General features: G+C 41.3%; 1 protein-coding gene across 2 annotated transcripts in view; it reads right to left on the bottom strand.

The window, feature by feature from the left end:
* The window catches only part of SLC9A7 (solute carrier family 9 member A7), a 69,131-nt gene extending 49,956 nt beyond the window's left edge, over positions 1-19,175 (bottom strand). For both annotated transcript variants that reach the window (XM_058185702.1, XM_058185703.1), the window contains exon 1: positions 18,639-19,175. In XM_058185702.1, coding sequence (XP_058041685.1) covers positions 18,639-18,882 — 244 coding nt within the window. In that variant the 5' untranslated portion in view covers positions 18,883-19,175. The remainder of the gene's footprint in view (positions 1-18,638) is intronic.
* Positions 19,176-25,760: the final 6,585 nt, after the last annotated feature.

Raw genomic sequence — 25,760 nt, 5'->3', positions numbered from 1 at the left:
AAAGTATCTCAAGCATGTCATTAATCTTCTTTGTACATAATGGAATACATATTTTCATCAATTTTTAACTGTCAGTTTCAATCCCTACTTATGCAAAATATTCAATAGTACAGAAACTTCTGGAGAGATGTTCTAAGCTGTCTATCCAAAGACAACAAAATGCAGAGATTCATTAATGCGTTAAGTATACCTAACTTAAATACTGTCAATATAACTTACATAGAATAGTTGTTCTGAAGGAATATGTCAATCACATTTACAAAGTGCTTTCAACTTTAATTCATTCCATTATTACCTACTTAAAACAATGTGGTTTCAATAGTATACATTCCATATTAAAACTGCTGAACACCTGCTAAAACAACATATAATATTTAAACACTCCTGGCATTGTATGTTTTATTACACAGATGCTGGGCCAGTTCACTCTATTATTTTAGTTTGCAAAAAGAACCCTAAAAGCTTCAGGTCAACCAGCTACACAGTGCCCTATGGCTGGATTTACAATGGGAAGGAATTCAAAAGAGCAGATCATGTCTTAGATTAGAACAAGAGTGCTGCATGTGCAATATCCAGAGTACCTTCACCAAGCTGGTCTCAGTTTCTAAAATTTTGGATTAGGAAACACATAAAAGCTATCCGGCAAACCCTAAATTAAGGATACGATGCATAATTCTTTTGTTTTTTTGTTTTTTTAAATGAAATGATGTACTCCTATCTGTTTTGCAGCTCCCCCAAACCAAAGTATGTCCTTTATCTATTAAAAGGTTGCCCATTCCTAGCCTAGTATATTGTATAAATTATGCTTTATTCATAGTTATAGTTAAATCAAAATCGAAATCTAGTCTGTATTGCAGCAACTTGCCCTCAAACCATACACTGACTCAGAACATTTCCATGATTTAAGCATCCTATACCTTGATGGATTTAGTCAAGTCAAACTGATGACCTTCACTGCATCTTGTGGCAATGGGTGAACTTTGTACACTTACTGATGGCGGGAATGAATTATCCTAAAGAACCTGACATTGTATTGCATGTAGTCCTCAATTTATGATTGTAACGGAGCCTTAAAACTATTGTCACAAATCATACTGGTCATTAAATACCAATGTGATAGTCTCGCTTAATGATCTCAATCCCTGCTCTCCCCACTGTGATTGTTAAGTGACCATGTAGATTGTTAAGTGGAGCATTGGGTGCCTCAGGGGTAGGGGAGGCTCTGGGAAGCTTAGCACAACCACAAGCTTGCGCTGTAGCATCTTGCCCACCTGGTCTAAGGTATGCAGTTTTTAATTGTCACTTTGTATAACAGTTCATTTTTGTCCCCGTCCCCCCCTCAAAGTACAATTTGCTAAATGGTGATCTTTTCTTTGCAAGGAAAATAACTATTGAATACCCCATTTAATAAATGAATGCACTGCATATTTTTGAAGAAGTGATTTATGCCATCTTGTCTCTTCACTTGCAAGGAACTTGGATTTTTTAAAATTGTTGCTACATATAGAATTGTGTGCACTGAGCTGCCCACTCTGCTTACACTTCTCCAAATATCCCTTCTAAGTGGGAAACTTTTCATTGGGCCAATAAATTGAAAACTGAGAGAATCTGTGTTCTACAGCTAGAGATCTTACAGAAATATTATCTGCTTCCACTTTGCTGATTAAGAATGAGACTGAAGGAGGAAATTACCTAAAATTTCTTTCCCAGATGCTTGCAAGGAAAGTTAATAATGCATTTATTATTCTCTTTCATTCTCTTCCAGTTTGGACATCTGCTGAAATGCCTAACTGCTCTATCACCATGTTAGTACATTGATGGTTTACATACAGTAAGTTTATATAGTTGTTATTATTAGTCACCATCAAAACTGACAGCAGCCAAATCATAGAAAAATGTAAAGAAGCAGTACAAGATCAGAAGATGTGGTGAGATCTGGTCAAAAGTCAGACACAACTGAATGGATAACAGGAGCAGCAGCAGCAGAATATACAGTTACAAGGACACAAGGCAAACTCTATTATTGTTTAGATTTGCCAATGATGGGCAGGGGAAGAAATACTGCATTTCAAAAACTTTTTTTTTCTCAACAACATATCCTAAATGCAGTGAATTATTTTAAGTTTATCCAATTGTCCAAGTATATTAGACTTAATTCTTACTGCATGTGCAAGATATTGTCAACACTATATATACGAACAACAAGACAATCTGTCTTTTCATGAATTGCCATTCTCTATCACTCCTACTCTTACTTCATCTTTTGCAGATGCTGTTCTCATCAATGGCTGCTTTCTTCTTCCAAATGGTCAAACAGTGCTAAGTGTAATTCCCAAAGGAAGCCTACACTTCAAAAGGCAGTATTCTGGAAATTATTCCCGTACTAGACTAATTTAAAACATCCAGAATTCTGTCTAGAAAAAGATAAATTGTAATTTCAGTGACAAGTAACCCGTTGTCATCTCTGTTTCAAATGTTACTTTGCTCTGCCCTCTGCCATGAAGTCAAAAGGGGTTTTGAGTAATTCCCATTATCATTTGGTGGTATGCGTAGTCCTTGGCTTATGGACAAATTGGAACTGGAATTTCCATCATAAGCAATGTGGTCATAGAGTGCCACTGCATCTGTCAGGCCTGCCCAAGTCTGATCCCTGAGGGAAGTAAAACTTTTGACTCCATTTGGTTGAAATGAAAAGGCACTTTTATTAAGAGATAAAAGGCACTTTTATTAAAAGTCAGACGGAATCTAAAATTCCTGCATGTCAATACAGAACTAAACCCCTGGTTTCCCCTAGCCCTCCCCGCATGGTTCGTCCATGTGTAGCAAATCCAGCACTGCCGGAGATGTTTTGGGAAACACTGAGGTGTTCAGATTGGTGAAATTCTACTCTCAGGGCAAACGGCCTTGAAGATGTTACACACCAGCACAAACTGGATTCCAAAAATCCTCTGTTCTTCCTCAACTGTCAATTCCCCCTTCCCAATTTCCCATAATAAAAGCATACAGCTTTATTGCCCATTTGTTCCCTTCATCCTTCCCCTACTGATGGTAGAATGCCAGCAAGGCACCAAGCCGAAGCTGGTGGATCTGACTGCATCACTTAGCGATGGCAAACCCTGAAGTCTCGGTTGCCATTGTTAACTCAATTGCACAGTAATTACATGAGGCAACATCCTGGAGACTTCCCACAACCAAAACCAGTGAGGTGCATGGAGAAGCAGAGAAGTGTTAAGGAGGGTGCATGAGGGTGAGAGGGATGTATAAGAAGTAGGGGTCAGGTGTAGGCATGTACAAGAGGCTGTGCATGGATCGAGGAGGGTGTGTAGAGGGATGTGAGTGGTTGACACAATTCAAGCACAAAAGGATTTGCGGGACAGTATGTGAGTGGAGGAGGAGCTATCCTAGTGACTTGTGGCATTCACTGCTGGCTTTCTTATTGACTTTCTTTTATTGACTTTCTTATTGACTGAGGAGGGGAAGCAGTGGCTCAGTGGCTAAGATGCTTAACTTGTCGATCAAAAGGTCGGCAGTTCAGCGCTTTGAATCCTTAGTGCTGCGTAACGGGGTGAGCTCCTGTTACTTGTCCCAGCTTCTGCCAAACTAGCAGTTCGAAAGCATTTTAAAAATGCAAGTAGAAAAATAGGGACCACCTTTGGTGGGAAGGTAACAGCATTCTGTGTGCCTTTGGCATTTAGTCATGCCAGTCACATGACCACGGAGACCTCTTCAGACAGTGCTGGCTCTTCAGCTTTGAAATGGAGATGAGCACCACCCCCTAGAGTCGGAAGCGACTAGTACATATGTGCAAGGGGAACCTTTACCTTTACCTTATTGACTGGAGAAGCCAGAAGGGAAGATTTCAAATAGTTATCATATGATTGTGGAGTTCTTGGCAACCAGTAGTAAATGCAAATGGGTTACCAAGCTCAGATCATGCTTATATGACCATCTAAGATGCTAGGACAGTTCCATGTAACCACCATTTGTTCACTATTGTCAAAACTTGGAATGGTCACTGGCCCAATGGTTGTAGGTTGAGGACTACCTGTAACGATCATTCTAGGGTACACAAACCAAATTATGAGATAATACTATTCATGTGAAAAAACATATAATGTATAGTGAAAAAGGAATCATTCCTTGTTAGAAGTTTTTTAATTAAAAATAAGAGTTCACTTTGTACAACCAAGACAGTGGTAGTCAACCTGGTCCCTACCACCCACTAGTGGGCTTTCTAGCTTTCATGGTGGGCGGTAGGAGTTTTGTCCGATACTGAAGCACTTTTCTTTTTTTAATTTAATTGACTTTTTAAAAAATTTTCACAGCATTATTTAAAATCATTTTCATTAGGTTTTCATAAAATTCCCTGTGACAATTAAGTGAAACTAAATGGCGCTATAGTGCGACCGCAAACAAAAGAGCCTCGTCCCAGAATAGCTTGCGCATCTCCCCCCACACCACCCAGCTATAACAGACAAGCAGAGCTAGAAGCCAGCGCCTCCCCAAACCCAATCCACGATGCACAAGAGGCATGTAAAGACGACAATACATGGCGCATTACTGTGGAACCGGTGGGCGATTAGAAAATTTTACTACTAACAGAGATACAAAAGTGGGCAGTAGGTATAAAAAGGTTGACTACCCTGGAACCAAGATGATTTAGGACAACCCAAAGATTATGGACTTAGATTCTATATAGCAGATCCCTGCATCATATCCCCAGCTGTACTGAAACTCTGCCCATCTTCAGAAATGAACAAAATACTATGTAGCACATATGAAATTTCCCCCAGAATTTCCACCAGAAAAGCAAAACAGGAACAGGACTAAAGTGTTTACAGCAGAGAAACAGTACAAATAACCCTCAACTTACAACCATTTGTTTAATGATCATTTGAAGTTATAGCAGTACTGAAAAAAGTGATTTATGAGCAGTTTTACACTTACTTTCTTGCTGTTAAGGAAGAAATGGTAACACTTTTCTCTGCAAACAACCAAAGCCTAATATTACTATTATGCTGACTGAAATTCAAGCAGGAAGAACTGCCATTCTGATTAGCATTGCACAATTGCAGCTGGTTAATTTGCAAACACTCAAATTGTTACTTTCTTATGTGACAATCCAGGTAGTTCTCAACCAACAATAGTTCATTTAGTGACTGTTGAGAATTACAATGGTACTGAAAAAAATTATTTATGACCGTTTTTCACAGTTACAACCATTGCAGCATCCCCATGGTCACATGATCAAAATTTGTGTGCTTAGCAACTGGCATGTATGACAGTTGCATTGCTCTGGGGTCACGTGATCACCATTTGTCTCCTTCCTGGCAGCTTCTGATAAGTAAAGCCAACGGAGGAAGCCAGATATGCTTACCGACTTCATGACTTAACAAATGCAGTGATTTGCTGAACAACTGCAGCAAAAAGTCATAAACTGAGGCAAACTCACTTAACTTCCTTGTTTAGCAATAGAAATTTTGGGCTCAATTCCGGTCAGGTTGAGGATTAGCTGTAAAAAGAAGGATGATACTTAATTTTCCATTCCATTCCAACCCTCTCGTTACCAACTACTTCCCTGAAAAATTTAGTTTTAAAAACAAAATAATCAATAAGGCAGATAAGATATCCCCAGAGGGAAAGGTTAGGGAAAGAAAGAGGTTGCAAAGAAGAAATCATAGGAGAGTGAGTGATTAAGTATCTCTCTTCTCACTCTCCACAGCTCCCCTTCATAGGTCTTCCTACTTGATTTCATCACGTCAAACAAAAACACAGGTTAAGAAACTTATTTTCCCAAGATCTTGGCACTGGTTTCTTTATTTGCTTCAGAGTTTATAGCTAGTCCATGTGCTGTCCTGCTCACTCGTGCACACATATAACAATTTAGTAAGTTTATTAACATTCCCTAGCAATTCCCTTCACCCAAAACTGTCCCAATTAAGTCCAGCCAAAAGTAGACCAATGCTAGTCCACAGAGCAATAGCCAATGAGTCCACAAGGCACTTGAATGTTTCCCAAACAAGACAAATCCACCAGGTAAAATTAAATCCACAACACAAGAGGGTTCATGAGGCAAGAAAAATCCAGAGATCACAAAGCATGTTCCAAAGTCAAGACACCGTGTCAATCCAAAGCAAGGCACAAATCACAATGACCAGGAAACACGCAGTTAGGGAACATTTTGTCCCCACCATCATCTCCCTCTGTCTGCTGTGCTAAATAGCCAGGCTCTGATACAGCCCATCAAGAGGGATGAGGCTGCCTCCTCAAGAGAAATCAGGATGACCTTTACTGCTCCTGCCTTTTGTCTGCTCTTGGATCAGCTGCAGAAGGCAGTTCCTCTTCCTCATCACTGACCAGCTGCAGCTGCGTACTTTCTGCACCTGAAGCCTCAGGGCTGCCCTGCTGCAGCTGCTCTTCAGCCAAATCCTTCTCAGACAGGTTCTCATTGACCAACTCCCATCCTGATACACCTGGGACTGGTTCATCCTCCTCCGAACTGACATCTGGAGAGGTATCTGGGGATGTGTTCAGGGGAGTCATCACACTACACACTAGAACTAGTGGTCTTCAATATGGTGCAATGGAAATGCTTAAGACTAGAGATTGAAGTGGCATTTTATGATAACAACTTACCTTTGCCTTCTCCCTCCCATAAATGTAATGTTCTCAAAAATGTCCACAAAACTGAGACCTCAACATAATCTCCAGGTACTCAGTGACTGGCCAGGCCAAGCTAGCCCAGGATGCACTCTGCTGGCGACATCACACCCCTCAACAATAACCGATGGAAGGCCTGTTCATAGCAATAAATGAAACTTCTACGTTGCTGTTCAATATGGCATATTTTCCTTTAAAAATACTCTTATTTTATGGACAAGCTATAAAATAAGAATATTAAGAGAAGTGAAAAAATACAATATTGGTGTAAAGATTCAGACTTACCTAACCCCTATATGAAGCGTGCAACTGCATTGGTATATTGTGAGTGTGATATCGCCAGCAAAGTGCATGCTGAGGACCTGCAAGGAAGAGAAAAATGGAAGCTATCAGTCCCGGTTGTGACTTTGAATCACATTTTGGGAAATGGATACATTTCTACACCATCCTCCTTTGGAATTGTGCATAGCATTTAACCATTAATGTGTGCAATGCTCACATGCTAAATCCAAGATATATTTGTTAGGATGCTATGTAAGCTCAAAAACAAATAAAAACAATCAATTGTCTACTACAGGTAGTCCTCAACTACAACTGAGCCCCAACTTTTTGTTGTTAAATGAGACATTTATTAAGTGCGTTTTGCCCCATTTTACGATCTTTTTGCTGCAGTTGTTAAGTGAATCACTGAAGATGTTAAGTTAGTAACCTGGTTGATAAGTGAATCTGGCTTTCCCAATGACTTTGCTTGTCACAAGGTCACAAAAGGGGATCATATGACCCTGGGACACTACAATTGTCATAAATATGAACCAGTTGCCAAGCATCCAAATTTTGATCACGTGAACATGGGGATGCTGCAACGGTTGTAACTATGAAAAACGGTCATAAGTCATTTTTCAGAGTTTATAGCTAGTCCATGTGCTGTCCTGCTCACTCGTGCACACATATAACAATTTAGTAAGTTTATTAACATTCCCTAGCAATTCCCTTCACCCAAAACTGTCCCAATTAAGTCCAGCCAAAAGTAGACCAATGCTAGTCCACAGAGCAATAGCCAATGAGTCCACAAGGCACTTGAATGTTTCCCAAACAAGACAAATCCACCAGGTAAAATTAAATCCACAACACAAGAGGGTTCATGAGGCAAGAAAAATCCAGAGATCACAAAGCATGTTCCAAAGTCAAGACACCGTGTCAATCCAAAGCAAGGCACAAATCACAATGACCAGGAAACACGCAGTTAGGGAACATTTTGTCCCCACCATCATCTCCCTCTGTCTGCTGTGCTAAATAGCCAGGCTCTGATACAGCCCATCAAGAGGGATGAGGCTGCCTCCTCAAGAGAAATCAGGATGACCTTTACTGCTCCTGCCTTTTGTCTGCTCTTGGATCAGCTGCAGAAGGCAGTTCCTCTTCCTCATCACTGACCAGCTGCAGCTGCGTACTTTCTGCACCTGAAGCCTCAGGGCTGCCCTGCTGCAGCTGCTCTTCAGCCAAATCCTTCTCAGACAGGTTCTCATTGACCAACTCCCATCCTGATACACCTGGGACTGGTTCATCCTCCTCCGAACTGACATCTGGAGAGGTATCTGGGGATGTGTTCAGGGGAGTCATCACACTACACACTAGAACTAGTGGTCTTCAATATGGTGCAATGGAAATGCTTAAGACTAGAGATTGAAGTGGCATTTTATGATAACAACTTACCTTTGCCTTCTCCCTCCCATAAATGTAATGTTCTCAAAAATGTCCACAAAACTGAGACCTCAACATAATCTCCAGGTACTCAGTGACTGGCCAGGCCAAGCTAGCCCAGGATGCACTCTGCTGGCGACATCACACCCCTCAACAATAACCGATGGAAGGCCTGTTCATAGCAATAAATGAAACTTCTACGTTGCTGTTCAATATGGCATATTTTCCTTTAAAAATACTCTTATTTTATGGACAAGCTATAAAATAAGAATATTAAGAGAAGTGAAAAAATACAATATTGGTGTAAAGATTCAGACTTACCTAACCCCTATATGAAGCGTGCAACTGCATTGGTATATTGTGAGTGTGATATCGCCAGCAAAGTGCATGCTGAGGACCTGCAAGGAAGAGAAAAATGGAAGCTATCAGTCCCGGTTGTGACTTTGAATCACATTTTGGGAAATGGATACATTTCTACACCATCCTCCTTTGGAATTGTGCATAGCATTTAACCATTAATGTGTGCAATGCTCACATGCTAAATCCAAGATATATTTGTTAGGATGCTATGTAAGCTCAAAAACAAATAAAAACAATCAATTGTCTACTACAGGTAGTCCTCAACTACAACTGAGCCCCAACTTTTTGTTGTTAAATGAGACATTTATTAAGTGCGTTTTGCCCCATTTTACGATCTTTTTGCTGCAGTTGTTAAGTGAATCACTGAAGATGTTAAGTTAGTAACCTGGTTGATAAGTGAATCTGGCTTTCCCAATGACTTTGCTTGTCACAAGGTCACAAAAGGGGATCATATGACCCTGGGACACTACAATTGTCATAAATATGAACCAGTTGCCAAGCATCCAAATTTTGATCACGTGAACATGGGGATGCTGCAACGGTTGTAACTATGAAAAACGGTCATAAGTCATTTTTTCAGTGCCGTTGTAACTTTGAACAGTCACTAAACAAACTTGTAGGTCGAGGACTACCTGGATTGTCACATAGGAAAGTAACAATAAGAATGTGTGCAAGTTAACCAGCTGCAACTGTGCACCGCTAATCAGAATGACAGTTCTTTCTGCTTGAATGTCAGTCAGCATAATAGTAATATCAGGCTTTGGTTGTTTGCACAGAAAAGTGTTACCATTTCTTCTTTAACAGCAAGGAAAGGGAAAAGAAATAACACTTCACATTTCTTCCTCCAAACAACCCTGATACCTTTTTCCAACTTTACTATCTTCTAGCCTTCTGCCATTCTGAGTTTTCAGCCGCTTTTTCATCAGGCACTGCTTTCTCTTCTATAGGCATTTACTGTACATTTAAAAGCTAGCTTAATAAATTTCATGGTTTCGTGGAATTGAGCCAACTATTGTCCCAGTCTTCTCTATCAATCCTGAAAAAATAAATCACGTTTGCCTTCAATCTTCTTATCCCATTATTACCGTAAAACATATTTCCAATTCCTAGATGAAAAGCTTGTATCGTATTTTAAAGATGAGGACTGGGGTTACAGGGAGCTATTGAAGAAAACTACAGAGTTTAAAATCTAAAAAAGAAAAAAAATAGAACTGAATACTTTTAATATCTTAAGTCTTTAACAAGTAAGAATAAAACCTGATTTACACATGACACTAATCCATAACATGGTGCTTGGCTTTAGTTTAACATAAGAGAGATGAGCCCATCCCCCAACAAAAACAATGGCTTAGTTGCCACAATGGGTGGGTGTGTATATCATATCAAGGTAAAACAAGCCAGAAGAGATTAACAACACATTTTTAACAAGGTCAAGCTGCCAAATAAACTAGAAAACAAGGAATTATTTTAAGGTCTCCTAGCAGTTTTTTTTTATAAATATAAAAGCTGTCCTGGCCTTGTATAACTACGTTTACTAAAAAAAAAATTGTGCAAATAAATAAATGAACACTCATGGCCGTTGAATCTGTGGTTTCTGCTGTTCCCTTGTAATGGAAAAGCAATTTTAAAATGCAAGGGCAAGCCACAGTAAATTTAAGAAATTTATTCTATGCAACACCTAATCAGCTGGCTAATCTAGAAAGATGAGTAGGATTCTGCCAGGATGATAAAGCATCTGTAAAGTCCAAGGCTACAGGCTAAACCGTGCTTTTCAAACATGACAAAGAATCGAATGACCAACTATTTCTGTATGTTGCAAGCACACTGTTCAGTGGTGTCCATGAAGTTACAGAAGTCAAGCTTAGTTTCACTGTTTAAATCATATCTAGGATTATAACACAAGGAACATTAATTCTGATTGCCAATTTTTAAAAAAACCTTTTAGGGCCTCAAACCAAAAGAGTTCTTTGTTACTGTCACACTCAATACAGCTCAGAAAGCACTACACAATAGAATATAACATTTCTCAAATCACCAAAATATTATTGCTTTAGACATTTGTGTAGGTGAATATGACCTATGACGCTCTGGACATGGCTGACCTACACTGATAGTAGCTCTAAGAAGCATTTCACTGTAGAAATGGTAGGAATTATAATGCTGCAACAAACACACGTGCAGACACACAATCACATGACTCCATTTTGAGTAGTTGGCAACTAGCTCAATTTTACAGCTGGTTGCAGTGTTCTATGGTCATGTGACTATGATTAACACTGTTCTTTTCCAAATTCCAGCCATTTTGGCTGGCTTCTAGCAAAGAAAAAACAATTATAGGAATGAACTTGCTTTATAGACACCACATTTGCTTTCGGACCACTGTGTTCACTCTATGACTGCTGCAAAAAAAGATCATAAAAATGAGTTGGTTACATAGGTGCTTCGACTTATGACCGTCATGACATATGATGGAAATCCTGGGCTCCATTATGGTTGTAAGTCAATAACGATCTGTAGAAGAGTTCTACAGATCTACAGAAGGGTCCTTGAGTGGCTCAGACTGCTAAGACAGTCTGTTATTAACAGCAGCTGCTTGCAATTACTGCAGGTTCAAGTCCCACTAGGCCCAAGGTTGACTCAGCCTTCCATCCTTTATAAAGTAGGTAAAATGAGGACCCAGACTGTTGGGGGCAATAAGTTGACTTTGTATATAATATACAAATGGATGAAGACTATTGCTTGACATAGTGTAAGCCGCCCTGAGTCTTCGGAGAAGGGTGGGATATAAATGCAAATAAAAAAAAAAGAGGAGTTAACCTGGTTTCTACTGTCCTATGTAACAGGACAAATGGGATGAAATTAAAAGGAAAGTACACGTGGGTTAGATATTTGGAGGAATTTTCTTACATATCACTAGTGGAATCAGTTCCTTTCTGGAGTGATAGGTTTCTGTCACTGGAGATCTTCAAATAAAATCTGGATAACCTTCCATCCCAAATGCTCTAGCAAATCCTGTACCAAACAGGCAGGATAGGTAGCTGAACTCTGCAGTCTCTTCCTATTCTATAATTGTGTGAAAAAGGACCCACAAAGTTAGTTTAATTAACTGAATGAGTCAATTTGAAGCTAAGTCATGAGCCTGTGATTCAGCATAGATTTATCATGCACATACCAGTAAATACTTTTCAATGGCCATCCAGTTCCCAAGAAAGGCAACCCACAATCTAGAGATCCTTTATCTGTCACAAACAGTGGGAAGAGGACACTAACTATATTTGAAGCTTCAAATCATAATCATTGTACATTTATGTTACAGTGAAAGCCAGATATTTTGATATTGATATTGTAGTATATCACATAACTAATAATGGCTAAAGAATTAAGTCCAGCTGACCTAGATATTATTTATAGGGAAAGGCTGAATTAGTTTCTTGGTCTACAATGGACACAAAACTTAAGTTTGTATAACTGCACCTGCTCACTTGCCTTCCTGATTTTATTGTCAATTTAGGTTGAAGCACCATAGGACAAAACATGTTTTTATATAATTTAAAAGTACAATATACTCTGAAGGCATTACCTAAACAAAGTGAACATTGTTCCTGTTTGCAACCCTTTCCTTATGAAAATATAAAGCATCTGCCAATTTTCTTGATTTTATAACGATTTTATAATGTTAGAAAAGAAGTATAATAAGGTAGTGTTATAATTGTGAAGAAAACTCCAAAAAAATAAAATAAAATTCAGTACAAGTATAGACTAATACCCACAAAGGTTAAATATATAGCCTATTAATAGCTATCTGTGCATTCTATAAATATTCCTAATTTCAAAACTTCTTGTGTAGAATAAAATCTATATATTGCCTTCTAAACTTGGCCTGCATAACATGGGGCCCTCTAAAGAAGCCTTGTGAAGCCTACCAGTGTTTTTTAAAAACTCAATTTGCTGCCACTAAATATTACTGCTGCCAAGCACGATCTGCCACTGCTCCAAAAAACACACTGCCAAGCACATCCAATGCCTCCGGGACTTACCAGTACTGCTAGCTCCAGTGCTGCCATTATTGTGTTAGCCACCAAAACAGCTGATCGCCACCAAAACAGCTGATCGGTGTGACAGGTATTCCTTTGCAGCCCACTGCTATTTTTAAAAATGTCAAAGTGGCCCTTTCTCCTTTACTAGCTGTGCAGCTTGTGTTGCAGATTATTCTAATCAGATCCCAGAAGAGCAGCTTCTCTAAAAATGGACAAAAAATCAATTTTAAGAAGGTCCCCAATCTTCAACGAAGAAGAAAAAAAGTTTATTATTTGTGATTGCTCATTATAGGAAGTCCATGTAATGAAGCAATCATTAGGACTAGGATCATGTTCACCCTCAGCCCTAAAATCTCAGTGGGGGACACTGGGCCAGTTATACTCACACGGTGATCATGATGGAAAAGGGATTCCTACATGCCCTCTGACCTCCTGAGGAAAAATGGGATATAAATGCAAATAAAAAAGAGGAGTTAACCTGGTTTCTACTGTCCTATGTAACAGGACAAATGGGATGAAATTAAAAGGAAAGTACACGTGGGTTAGATATTTGGAGGAATTTTCTTACATATCACTAGTGGAATCAGTTCCTTTCTGGAGTGATAGGTTTCTGTCACTGGAGATCTTCAAATAAAATCTGGATAACCTTCCATCCCAAATGCTCTAGCAAATCCTGTACCAAACAGGCAGGATAGGTAGCTGAACTCTGCAGTCTCTTCCTATTCTATAATTGTGTGAAAAAGGACCCACAAAGTTAGTTTAATTAACTGAATGAGTCAATTTGAAGCTAAGTCATGAGCCTGTGATTCAGCATAGATTTATCATGCACATACCAGTAAATACTTTTCAATGGCCATCCAGTTCCCAAGAAAGGCAACCCACAATCTAGAGATCCTTTATCTGTCACAAACAGTGGGAAGAGGACACTAACTATATTTGAAGCTTCAAATCATAATCATTGTACATTTATGTTACAGTGAAAGCCAGATATTTTGATATTGATATTGTAGTATATCACATAACTAATAATGGCTAAAGAATTAAGTCCAGCTGACCTAGATATTATTTATAGGGAAAGGCTGAATTAGTTTCTTGGTCTACAATGGACACAAAACTTAAGTTTGTATAACTGCACCTGCTCACTTGCCTTCCTGATTTTATTGTCAATTTAGGTTGAAGCACCATAGGACAAAACATGTTTTTATATAATTTAAAAGTACAATATACTCTGAAGGCATTACCTAAACAAAGTGAACATTGTTCCTGTTTGCAACCCTTTCCTTATGAAAATATAAAGCATCTGCCAATTTTCTTGATTTTATAACGATTTTATAATGTTAGAAAAGAAGTATAATAAGGTAGTGTTATAATTGTGAAGAAAACTCCAAAAAAATAAAATAAAATTCAGTACAAGTATAGACTAATACCCACAAAGGTTAAATATATAGCCTATTAATAGCTATCTGTGCATTCTATAAATATTCCTAATTTCAAAACTTCTTGTGTAGAATAAAATCTATATATTGCCTTCTAAACTTGGCCTGCATAACATGGGGCCCTCTAAAGAAGCCTTGTGAAGCCTACCAGTGTTTTTTAAAAACTCAATTTGCTGCCACTAAATATTACTGCTGCCAAGCACATCCAATGCCTCCGGGACTTACCAGTACTGCTAGCTCCAGTGCTGCCATTATTGTGTTAGCCACCAAAACAGCTGATCGGTGTGACAGGTATTCCTTTGCAGCCCACTGCTATTTTTAAAAATGTCAAAGTGGCCCTTTCTCCTTTACTAGCTGTGCAGCTTGTGTTGCAGATTATTCTAATCAGATCCCAGAAGAGCAGCTTCTCTAAAAATGGACAAAAAATCAATTTTAAGAAGGTCCCCAATCTTCAACGAAGAAGAAAAAAAGTTTATTATTTGTGATTGCTCATTATAGGAAGTCCATGTAATGAAGCAATCATTAGGACTAGGATCATGTTCACCCTCAGCCCTAAAATCTCAGTGGGGGACACTGGGCCAGTTATACTCACACGGTGATCATGATGGAAAAGGGATTCCTACATATGCCCTCTGACCTCCTGAGGAAAAATGGGATATAAATGCAAATAAAAAAGAGGAGTTAACCTGGTTTCTACTGTCCTATGTAACAGGACAAATGGGATGAAATTAAAAGGAAAGTACACGTGGGTTAGATATTTGGAGGAATTTTCTTACATATCACTAGTGGAATCAGTTCCTTTCTGGAGTGATAGGTTTCTGTCACTGGAGATCTTCAAATAAAATCTGGATAACCTTCCATCCCAAATGCTCTAGCAAATCCTGTACCAAACAGGCAGGATAGGTAGCTGAACTCTGCAGTCTCTTCCTATTCTATAATTGTGTGAAAAAGGACCCACAAAGTTAGTTTAATTAACTGAATGAGTCAATTTGAAGCTAAGTCATGAGCCTGTGATTCAGCATAGATTTATCATGCACATACCAGTAAATACTTTTCAATGGCCATCCAGTTCCCAAGAAAGGCAACCCACAATCTAGAGATCCTTTATCTGTCACAAACAGTGGGAAGAGGACACTAACTATATTTGAAGCTTCAAATCATAATCATTGTACATTTATGTTACAGTGAAAGCCAGATATTTTGATATTGATATTGTAGTATATCACATAACTAATAATGGCTAAAGAATTAAGTCCAGCTGACCTAGATATTATTTATAGGGAAAGGCTGAATTAGTTTCTTGGTCTACAATGGACACAAAACTTAAGTTTGTATAACTGCACCTGCTCACTTGCCTTCCTGATTTTATTGTCAATTTAGGTTGAAGCACCATAGGACAAAACATGTTTTTATATAATTTAAAAGTACAATATACTCTGAAGGCATTACCTAAACAAAGTGAACATTGTTCCTGTTTGCAACCCTTTCCTTATGAAAATATAAAGCATCTGCCAATTTTCTTGATTTTATAACGATTTTATAATGTTAGAAAAGAAGTATAATAAGGTAGTGTTATAATTGTGAAGAAAACTCCAAAAAAATAAAATAAAATTCAGTACAAGTATAGACTAATACCCACAAAGGTTAAATATATAGCCTATTAATAGCTATCTGTGCATTCTATAAATATTCCTAATTTCAAAACTTCTTGTGTAGAATAAAATCTATATATTGCCTTCTAAACTTGGCCTGCATAACATGGGGCCCTCTAAAGAAGCCTTGTGAAGCCTACCAGTGTTTTTTAAAAACTCAATTTGCTGCCACTAAATATTACTGCTGCCAAGCACATCCAATGCCTCCGGGACTTACCAGTACTGCTAGCTCCAGTGCTGCCATTATTGTGTTAGCCACCAAAACAGCTGATCGGTGTGACAGGTATTCCTTTGCAGCCCACTGCTATTTTTAAAAATGTCAAAGTGGCCCTTTCTCCTTTACTAGCTGTGCAGCTTGTGTTGCAGATTATTCTAATCAGATCCCAGAAGAGCAGCTTCTCTAAAAATGGACAAAAAATCAATTTTAAGAAGGTCCCCAATCTTCAACGAAGAAGAAAAAAAGTTTATTATTTGTGATTGCTCATTATAGGAAGTCCATGTAATGAAGCAATCATTAGGACTAGGATCATGTTCACCCTCAGCCCTAAAATCTCAGTGGGGGACACTGGGCCAGTTATACTCACACGGTGATCATGATGGAAAAGGGATTCCTACATATGCCCTCTGACCTCCTGAGGAAAAATGGGATATAAACCCAGTGCATGAATAATTTAATTAAGCGGTTTTCTACAAAGTTGTACACACGAAGCCAGAAAAACAAGAGATGAAAATGGTTATAATAAAAAGAAAAGTATTGCTGAGCTCATGGTACTTATTTCTAAAACAAAATAAGGCAGGATTATAGTATACAGAAGGTTCTGATCCGTCTTTCAAGATCTGCAGGGATCTGGGGCATTAAAAAAAACCAGCTACAGTATCACACAGCAATGCAGCAAGGAACAAGTGACTATGGAGACAGTCAAAACTGAGAAACCTCAGAAGAGGAAAATTCCATAACTTTTCAAGCAGTTAACTTTTAAGAAGGCACTGAGTAGCCACTGGAAAAGAAACGTGCTTTTTTGCTCTGGGTAAACATCCATTGATAGATCTTTACCAGAACATGCGTCTCTATCAGAGAAAATTAAACAGAGACAGTTGCCAATTCTTATGTCTTTTTTTCCTATGCCAGCTACCAACATTAAACACAAAAGTTAAAAGATGACCCAAATTTGAATACTGCAAATGAGGCTTAAAAAGCAAATCATCACAAGGTTACATGCTGTCACTGTAGATTCACATACAACCCTCTGCACCACTCATTAATCAAATCTGGCGGGCACTGAACTGTACTACTTCAGATGGCAGGAACAAATTAATCCCTGGTCTCATTTTTACTTTGTCGTGCATCCTGAAACCCCTCGAAGGGTACACTGTTCATTTGGTTGCCTAATCACTCACAATGGACTTATGATACATTGTGTAATCTTTCCTAGTATCTAGTTCCAGTACAATCAGAGTGGGGGAAAAACAGCACTAAAAGCCAAATATTAACATACAAACACACAGAGCTAGTTGGTCTGGAAAAAGGCATCCCCATTTAAAGGTTTGCTTCACCTTCTACAAATTTCAAGGTATCAATAACAAAACAAAAAAAGTTCCATGTGTTTGGTGCAGAAATAAGGAACATGGTAGTCAAAAGCAGCATATCACAAGCCACAATATTAACTATAGGCACTAACAACAACTTCCACCCCACTTCTTTATTTGTTCCATTAATGAACAACTTTCATGATAGGATTTGAAAATTCAAGATATATTTTAGAATACTATAACACATCTCTAAAAAGATTATCTAAGTAGTAACAGCATCCAAAAAAACCCTGTTCATATTTTTATTTTCATATTTATTTTATTTTCATATTTTTACATATTTTTATTATGTAAAAGAATGATGATCCTTTGATATAATATAAAATGAATATCATAAGAAACAAACAATAGAATACATTGAGAGAGCTCCCTTACAACCTTTCACATATTGGAAGGGGGGGAGGGAATGACACCCAATAACGACAGCAAAAATCATGCCATTGAGTTTTCTTGAGCAAAATAACATCTGGCAATACCCAAATTTTAGGACATTCTACCCTCATCTCAAACCTGTAAGAGAGCCAAATATTGAACAGGAACATACTGCAATTGATGCAGCAAGTGAATTAAATGAATTGTAGCAGAAAGGTGTGGAGGGAAGAGTTTAATCTCCAAGTAAAGATGGAGAGGAAAATCATGTGACCATGAGAAACGTTTATCCTTCCTGTAGAATATTTATCTCAATTACTCTTCCTAACACAGACAGTTAAAATATTTGTGCACATAACAAAGCAAAAGATGCAAGAGGTTCTGTTGCCCACCGTTCCCTTGTTAGAGATCATATTGCCGGTTCCTATTTAAAGGCCAAGGCAAGGCGAACACAGCAGGTAGAACTGGAAAATATTCATCTTGAAATTAATACCGATGTGTTGAAAAGTCATCAGTGAAGAATGAAGCCACAGCAAGTGTTTGGGGCAGGAAGGGAGGAACAGGAGTGACCGTGAACCGGCATTTCACACGCACAAAAACCCCAGTTTGTCATTTGTCCCTTGCGATCTGTCAAATAAGCCAAAGGGGAAAAAGGAACTAAAGAAAGGCTTTCTAGAGACACAGAGAGACGTGCGCACATGTATTTAGATGCCCGCCCAGCATTTATTACTTTTAAATGGAAAACTGGTACGGGGCTTTAGCGGCGGTCCTGAAGAACCGGACTGCAGCAGCGGGAATGCCCAGATGCCCCGTTTCTCAAGAGCCCCGCGACTCACCGTAGATCATGGCCAGGCCGGTCTCATGGAGGAAGCGGACCCGGCGATGCTTGAAAAGCCAGATGGTGAGAATAGTCAGGGTGAGGAGGAGAATGAACGTCAGGAGGCTCACGCTGTCTTGCCGGTGGCTCTCCTCCGCTTCTTTCTCCGTGGCGATCTCCTCCATGGCGCTGCTGCTCCGTTCTCCCAGGCACAGCCCAGGGACTGGGGAGAGGACGAGAAGCAGGAGCCGCAGACGCGCCATGGCAGGCTCCCTTGGAGCACCGCTCGTGCCCGCCTGCGTCCTCTCGGCGCGCCGAGCTTCCTGCCAGCAGCCACTGCAGCAGCCGGGCAAGCTCCGCTCGGCCGACGGTGCTGGGCGCTCAGGCAAGTCGCCGCTCCTGGCAAGGCAGGCGCAAGCGACTTCGGCAGGCAGAATCGCCGAACTCCACCCCTCGGCGTCGCAGCTCCGGCATTAAGTTTGCCAGAGGCGCTCTCCCGCCTCGTTTCTTAAAAGGCTAGCCACGCTTAGGGCAGCGCACCGCCTCCCCCCTCGGCTCCCGCTGCACCGGGGCGGGGTCTAAGCTTGCAGCAGAAAGAAGCGATAAGATGGGCTGCACCATTGCAGGCGGCGGGAGGGGTGGATAGCTCTCCTGCAAAGCTGGCACAAGGCGAGTCCGAGAAAGGGCTCTTCGATCGTTGCACCGCTCGCTTGAATTGCATAAAGAATTATAATCACATTTCAAAATAAAAAATCCTCCAACCAAGCCTTCACGTTACGAGGCTGTTCGATCCCTCTTTTATTCGGCTGACGGAGCTCTCTTAGTTCGGAATAAACTGACTGCGAATGAGGCTTGTCTTTACCTGCTACTTCGGAGGGTATTCTGTTCTTGCGGCTTTTGCCCTCTTTCCCCAATTACAAGGGAAAAGTAAAAGACGTGGATGAACCAGGAAATTACGGCAGGTCAATTTGGGACTGTTAATAACCCAGCCTCAAACCGAGGTCTTAAAACAAAGAGTTGATCATCTCCAATTCTTCTGCTCGATGATTGAGTTTGCATGACCTAGTTACAAGTTAGCCTACCAAGCTGTAGCTTATTTCATTGCGCGTTCATCCATGTATGTGGTCAAACCCAAAATATTGTAGAAAACCATGGTTTATTCTAGGCAAGCATGTTGTGTGAATGCAATTAGGATTGTATTAGTGGCTGCGACTGATAGGAATCACCACTGGGCACAAGATTGTCCCTTCAGCAAGCACGTTCACTTGGGAGTAGGCAATATTTAAGACTTCTATAAACGAGGTTTTGCTGCATAGATTTATGTACTTCAGTCCTTAAAGAAGGTCTCTTCACTAAGTCTCTTCAAAGTACTGGGAAATTTTCTAATATGTTTTTCAAGTGCAGTATTTTCACATGGTGGTTTATAAAATATATTTAAAACAAACTAGCAAAAGAAAGCTCGGACTGTATTAGTTGGAAACATGCAGACAAAGCCTTCATCCTGCAATAGATAGACAATGGCTAAAATGATGATGATTAAACGATTTACATAACTACTCAAATTAACATTGTAAATAAAATTACTCAAAACAGCAGTACCTTGAAAATTAAATATAAGCAATACTAACTGCACATAATATATCTTAAGTTTTCTCCTAATACCAACTGTGATGAGAAAGTAAATACTTCATTAGGGAAGAAATTCCCGAGTAGTTATTGAAAAAGGTTTGTTCAAGTATTCTGTTTCAGCTTCAGTCTTGATCTGCCACGTAAGAATAATTATGCTCAGAGGATATAATTGCCAAGAGTTTTGCTATAATAATTATCAGGCATCTAAACACTCAAAAGTATTAGACAAATGGAAAATATTATTCATAGTACACTCCTTTGATTGCAATTCTGAGACGAGTATCATTGAGTCTGCTTTCTGGTAAGTAAATAGAACCACAATTAGATAAATTTAGCTAGTTCAGATTTAGTTCCCCTCCCCATGTCATCATTTTAAACTTCTGATTATTTTGTATTATCATCAACTGGGCTAATTAATTCTGCAGAGGCTTATTTTTATTTTTTTTGAGAAGAATGATAAATGTTTATGTTAGGTTCGGGCAATGAAGAGGCAGGAGACCAACGAGTGGCAGCAGCTCTTTAGTTTATTGTGACCCAGCAAAAGACAACCGGCAAAACCCCCTCTTTAAATACTCTTTTGGCTGAGGCTTCAACCAATCAGCAACGTGCAATTTTCCCGCCCAAAATTCCCTCTCGAAGTTCAAAATACATTACACTCCTTCCCTCCCAGAACGCTTTGTACCCCTATTTACATAATATCTTCATGCTACCTCTCTACGTAGTCACGCAGGTAGACAGGGCGTCTCCTAACTCTTTCTGACCTGCGCAGTTCATTTTCTGGGAGAGAGTCGAGCTGGTCGGAGGGACTGTTTGTTCCTCCCCGCTCCTCTAGGCCGTCCGGTCCTGGATTATTGGCTGAATCGTTCCTGTTGCCTTCAGGAGGAACCGGTTGGCGTCGCTGGACTTCATCGGAATCAGATAAGTCCTCCGCTCGCCTCGGGTTTGAGTCAGCTGCAGATTCAAACAATTGGTAGTCAGGGCCTGGTTGTTTGGTTTCCAATTTGTTTGGTATACGTTTTCTTAGCTGGTCTATGTGGCGTTTCCATACCCGGCCGTCCTCCATGTCTACTATGTATGATTTGGGTCCGGTTATGCCCAAAATTTCCCCTTTTAACCATGTTGGGCCCTCGCTATAGTTGTGTGCCCATACTAGGTCACCCACTGTCATTTCCCTGGTTTTTCCTTGAATACCCTTGTACCCGTCTGGGGTATAAGTTGGGTTTAGTCGGTCTAGCGGGCACCTGAGTTTCCTGCCCATTAAAAGTTCTGCTGGGCTGCGGCCAGTTGTTACACAAGGGGTCCTATGTTGGACGGCCAGGAAAGTGTCTATTTTCGTTTGCCAGTCGCCTGGACCTATCCTAGATAGCGCTTCCTTGGTGCTCCGAACGAAACGTTCTGCAAGTCCGTTCGTCGCCGGGTGGAAAGGCGCCGAGAGGACATGTCTGATACCCTCTCCCGCCAGATACCCCTCAAACTGATTTGCCGTGAATTGCGGGCCGTTGTCAGAGATTAGGGTGTCGGGCAGGCCGTGTGTTACGAATAGATGCCTTAGGACTGTGATTACTGCTTCGGCCGTTGTGCTTTTCATGAGGATTATTTCCAACCATTTCGAGTAGGCATCTACCACAATTAAAAAGGTCTGCCCATGGAACGGCCCCGCAAAATCTATGTGAATCCTGGACCAAGGCCCCTGGGGTTTCTCCCATTCTCTAACTGGGGCTGTAGGGGGTAGCAACCTCGATTCTTGGCAGGATTGGCATTTCCCTACCCTGTCGCTGATGTCCTTATCCATTAAGGGCCACCATACATAACTTCTCGCTAAACTCTTCATCCGCACAATCCCTGGGTGGCCCTCATGCAACAGTTCCAACACATTTTCGCGTAATTTTTCTGGGATAACTACCCTATCCCCCCATAACAGACACCCCCCTTGAACAGACAGTTCTGATTGTTTTTCAAAAGTCTTTGAACGCCGCCCGGCGCAGCGGGCCAACCCCTTTGCACCCAACCGATCACAGTCCGAATTGTAATGTCTCTATACGATGCCCTAGCCACCTGCTTGGATGTGACTGGGCCAGAGTCCAAAGAGTCAATTAGTAAGATGGGTGTCCCCGGGGTGGGGTCCTCAATTGTCTCTGGTAGAGGGCATCTGCTCAGAGCATCCGCATGCCCTAAGTCTTTTCCTGGGCGGTAGAGCAATTTGTAGGAGTATGCTGCTAGGAAAATAGTCCATCTGGTCAGCCTGGGAGAAAGTGCCACGGGCGTTGGGCAGTCACCCGCTAAAAGCCCTAGAAGGGGTCTGTGGTCCGTGACTATCTCGAAATTTCGTCCGAATAAGTATTCGTGAAATTTCTTAACCCCGGAGACTATGGCCAACGCTTCCCTATCTAACTGGCTGTAGTTCCTTTCCGCAGAGGACATAGTCCTGAAATAATACGCTATAGGGGCTTCTGTTCCATTCGGTAACCTGTGGCTAAGCACTGCCCCCACCCCATATGGTGAAGCGTCGCAAACTAGTACAAGTGGCAACGTGCCATTGTACTGGATGAGGAGGCTATCGCTGGACAAAAGGTTTTTTACCCCCTCAAATGCCCTAGCCTCTTCTTTTCCCCATGACCACACAGTTTTCTTTGCTAGCAACTTATGTAGCAGCTCGGCTACTGTTGCTTTATTCTTCAAGAATACCGCATAGAAATTAACAAGCCCCAAGAATGCCTGTAATTCTGTTTTATTTTTGGGGGCTGGGGCCTTTCTAATGGCCCGTACCTTGCTCTCCGTGGGGTGGATTCCCTTCCCTGTCTATCCTGTATCCTAGGAACTCTACAGATTTCACCCCAATATGGCATTTGTTGAGCTTAACCTTAAGCCCCGCTGACCTAAAAATGCCCAACACCTTCCTTAGTTTTACCCCGAGTTCCTCTAAGTTTTCAGCTGATACCAATACATCGTCGAAGTATGGTACCACTCCTGGCAGGCCCTGTAATAATCGCTCCATTAGGTTCTGGAAGAGCCCTGGGGCCACGCTAACTCCGAACTGGAGTCACGTACATTTGAAAGCCCCACGGTGCATGACGATTGTCTGCGCCTCAGCTGTGCTGCTATCTACAGGTAGCTGCTGGTAGGCTTGGGCCAAATCGAGTTTGGCGAAGACCTGCCCTTGCCCTAATGAGTGTAGCAGATGTTGCACCACTGGAACGGGGTATGCACTTTTCTGCAATGCTTTGTTAAGCGTTGCTTTGTAGTCAGCGCAAATTCGGACCGAACCGTCCGGTTTGTCTGGGGTTACTATGGGTGTCTCCCATTTTGCATGGTCGACGGGGACTAATATTCCCTGGCTTACTAACTTGTCCAATTCTCGGTCAATTTTAGGTTTTAGGGCGAATGGGACCCTCCTAGCCTTTAACCGGATAGGGGCGACTTGGGGGTCGAGGTTGAAAGAAATAGGGGTCCCCACGTACTTGCCCAGGCAATCCTTGAATACGTCCTCGAACTCCTTCAGTAGTTCGTCTCTGAGGATGATGTCGCTCCTGTGGACCCCGGTCACTCCCATACCCAAAGCTCGGAACCAGTCCAACCCTAGCAAACTCGGTAGAGTTCCGTTTACTATGGTGATCGACAGGGTCTTTGTGAATTGTCCATATTTGACTTGGACGGCTGTAGCTCCTCGAACAGGGATCCGATTCCCCTGGTAGTCCTGCACCCTCAGCTTCTGGGTTTGTAGCTGACATTTAGCGATCGCTGGCAAGTCTCTCACGATGGTGTCCCAGGACATAATTGTGATTGACGACCCAGTGTCTACTTCCATGGGACACGGCACCCCTTCAACGTAGACTTGGGTAAATATCTTCTTCTCTAGTCGTGTCGATGCGTGGCCCACTCTCACAGTGGTCTGGTTTAACTTCGCGCCCTTTTTAAACGGACCAATCCCTGGCCGCTTCGCTGCTCCCGCGCTCTGATTGGTCGGTTTGAATTTTTGGCGGGAAGGTTGGGGGGCTCGGCAGGCCCGAGCTATGTGTCCTTTTTTTTCACACCGCCGACAAACTGCATCCTTGAATCTGCAGTTTTGCCGTTGGTGTTGCCCCCCACAACTCACACATTCGTCCCGGTCACCTCTCTCCAGCCTCCCGGTGTGGAACACCTCTTCCTCTTCCTCACCTTCCGATTCGGCCTGGACTTCCTCGCTGTGGACCGGTGTAGTCTTTGTCCCGGCACCTTGCGCGTTTGGCTTTTGCAAGGTCTCCGCCGCCTTGGTGGACATTTCATGAGCTCTGGCTTCGTCCAGGGCTATCGCTAGAGTCAGGTTGCTTTTAGACAGCAGCCGCCTTTGTAGTCTGATGTCTCTGACCCCACAAATGAGCTGTTCGAGTAAGGAGTCCTCCAAATCTCTGTACTCGCAGTGGTTTGCGGCTTTCCTCAATGCGGCCATGTACACACTTATTGATTTGTCTTCTCGCTGTACCCGTTGCCTCAATTCGAAACGTTGGACGAACTTTGAGGGTACCGGTGCGTAGTGCGCTCAAAGTGTTGTTTGTAGTGTCTGCCACGGTACCGATTGTACCGGCGTTGGTTCTGAGAGTGACTCCGCCGTATCGAAGACCTCTGGACCGCAGTGGCTCAGGAAGTATGCTCGCTTCCGATTGTCCGAGACTCCCTGTAGTTCGTTCGCTTCGAGGAAACACACGAAACGAGCCATGTACGACCCCCATTTTTCCTTGGCTGGGTCGAATGGCGCTGGCGGTGTGTAGCTGGACATCGCTATTTTCCGCCTTCGCAAACTGGCTGGGTTAAGGAATTCCTGGTTCCTTCAGCTCTTTCTTTTGATCTCACTGCCTCAACATCCCATCCTTGTCGCCAATGTTAGGTTCGGGCAATGAAGAGGCAGGAGACCAACGAGTGGCAACAGCTCTTTAGTTTATTGTGACCCAGCAAAAGACAACCGGCAAAAACCCCTCTTTAAATACTCTTTTGGCTGAGGCTTCAACCAATCAGCAACGTGCAATTTTCCCGCCCAAAATTCCCTCTCGAAGTTCAAAATACATTACAGTTTACTTCCCTGTCTGTTGAAAACAGTCATAGTAATCAGTAATAAATATCAATTCACCTCCTTGACAAGAAGCCATTGCTAGATGTAATCATACTGGACAACTTTTGTCCAGTATTTGTTTTTCTCTTTTTAGGGAAAGTTATTGGGTAGGAGGTTGCACAATAGCTTTAGAAGTTCCTGGTAGGGGTTTTGTCCAATACTGAAGCACTTTCCTTTTTAAAAAAATTTAATTTACTTTTTTAAAAAAGTTCATAGCATTATTTAAAAACATTTTCATTAGGTTTTCATAAAATTTCCCATGACAATTTAAATTTCTGAAAATATAATATTTGTATTGCCCACACATAAGTTTCATTCACGTTACGTAAGTGAAACTAAATGGCACTATAGTTTGACCGCAAACAAAAGAGTCTCATCCCAGAATATCTCGCACATCTCCCATCACACCACCTGGCTGTAACAGACAAG

Source organism: Ahaetulla prasina, chromosome 5 (assembly GCF_028640845.1).
Source record: "Ahaetulla prasina isolate Xishuangbanna chromosome 5, ASM2864084v1, whole genome shotgun sequence".
Taxonomy (NCBI): domain Eukaryota; kingdom Metazoa; phylum Chordata; class Lepidosauria; order Squamata; family Colubridae; genus Ahaetulla; species Ahaetulla prasina.
Note: the sequence above shows the minus strand (reverse complement) of the source record. Positions and strands in the feature narration are given on the sequence as shown.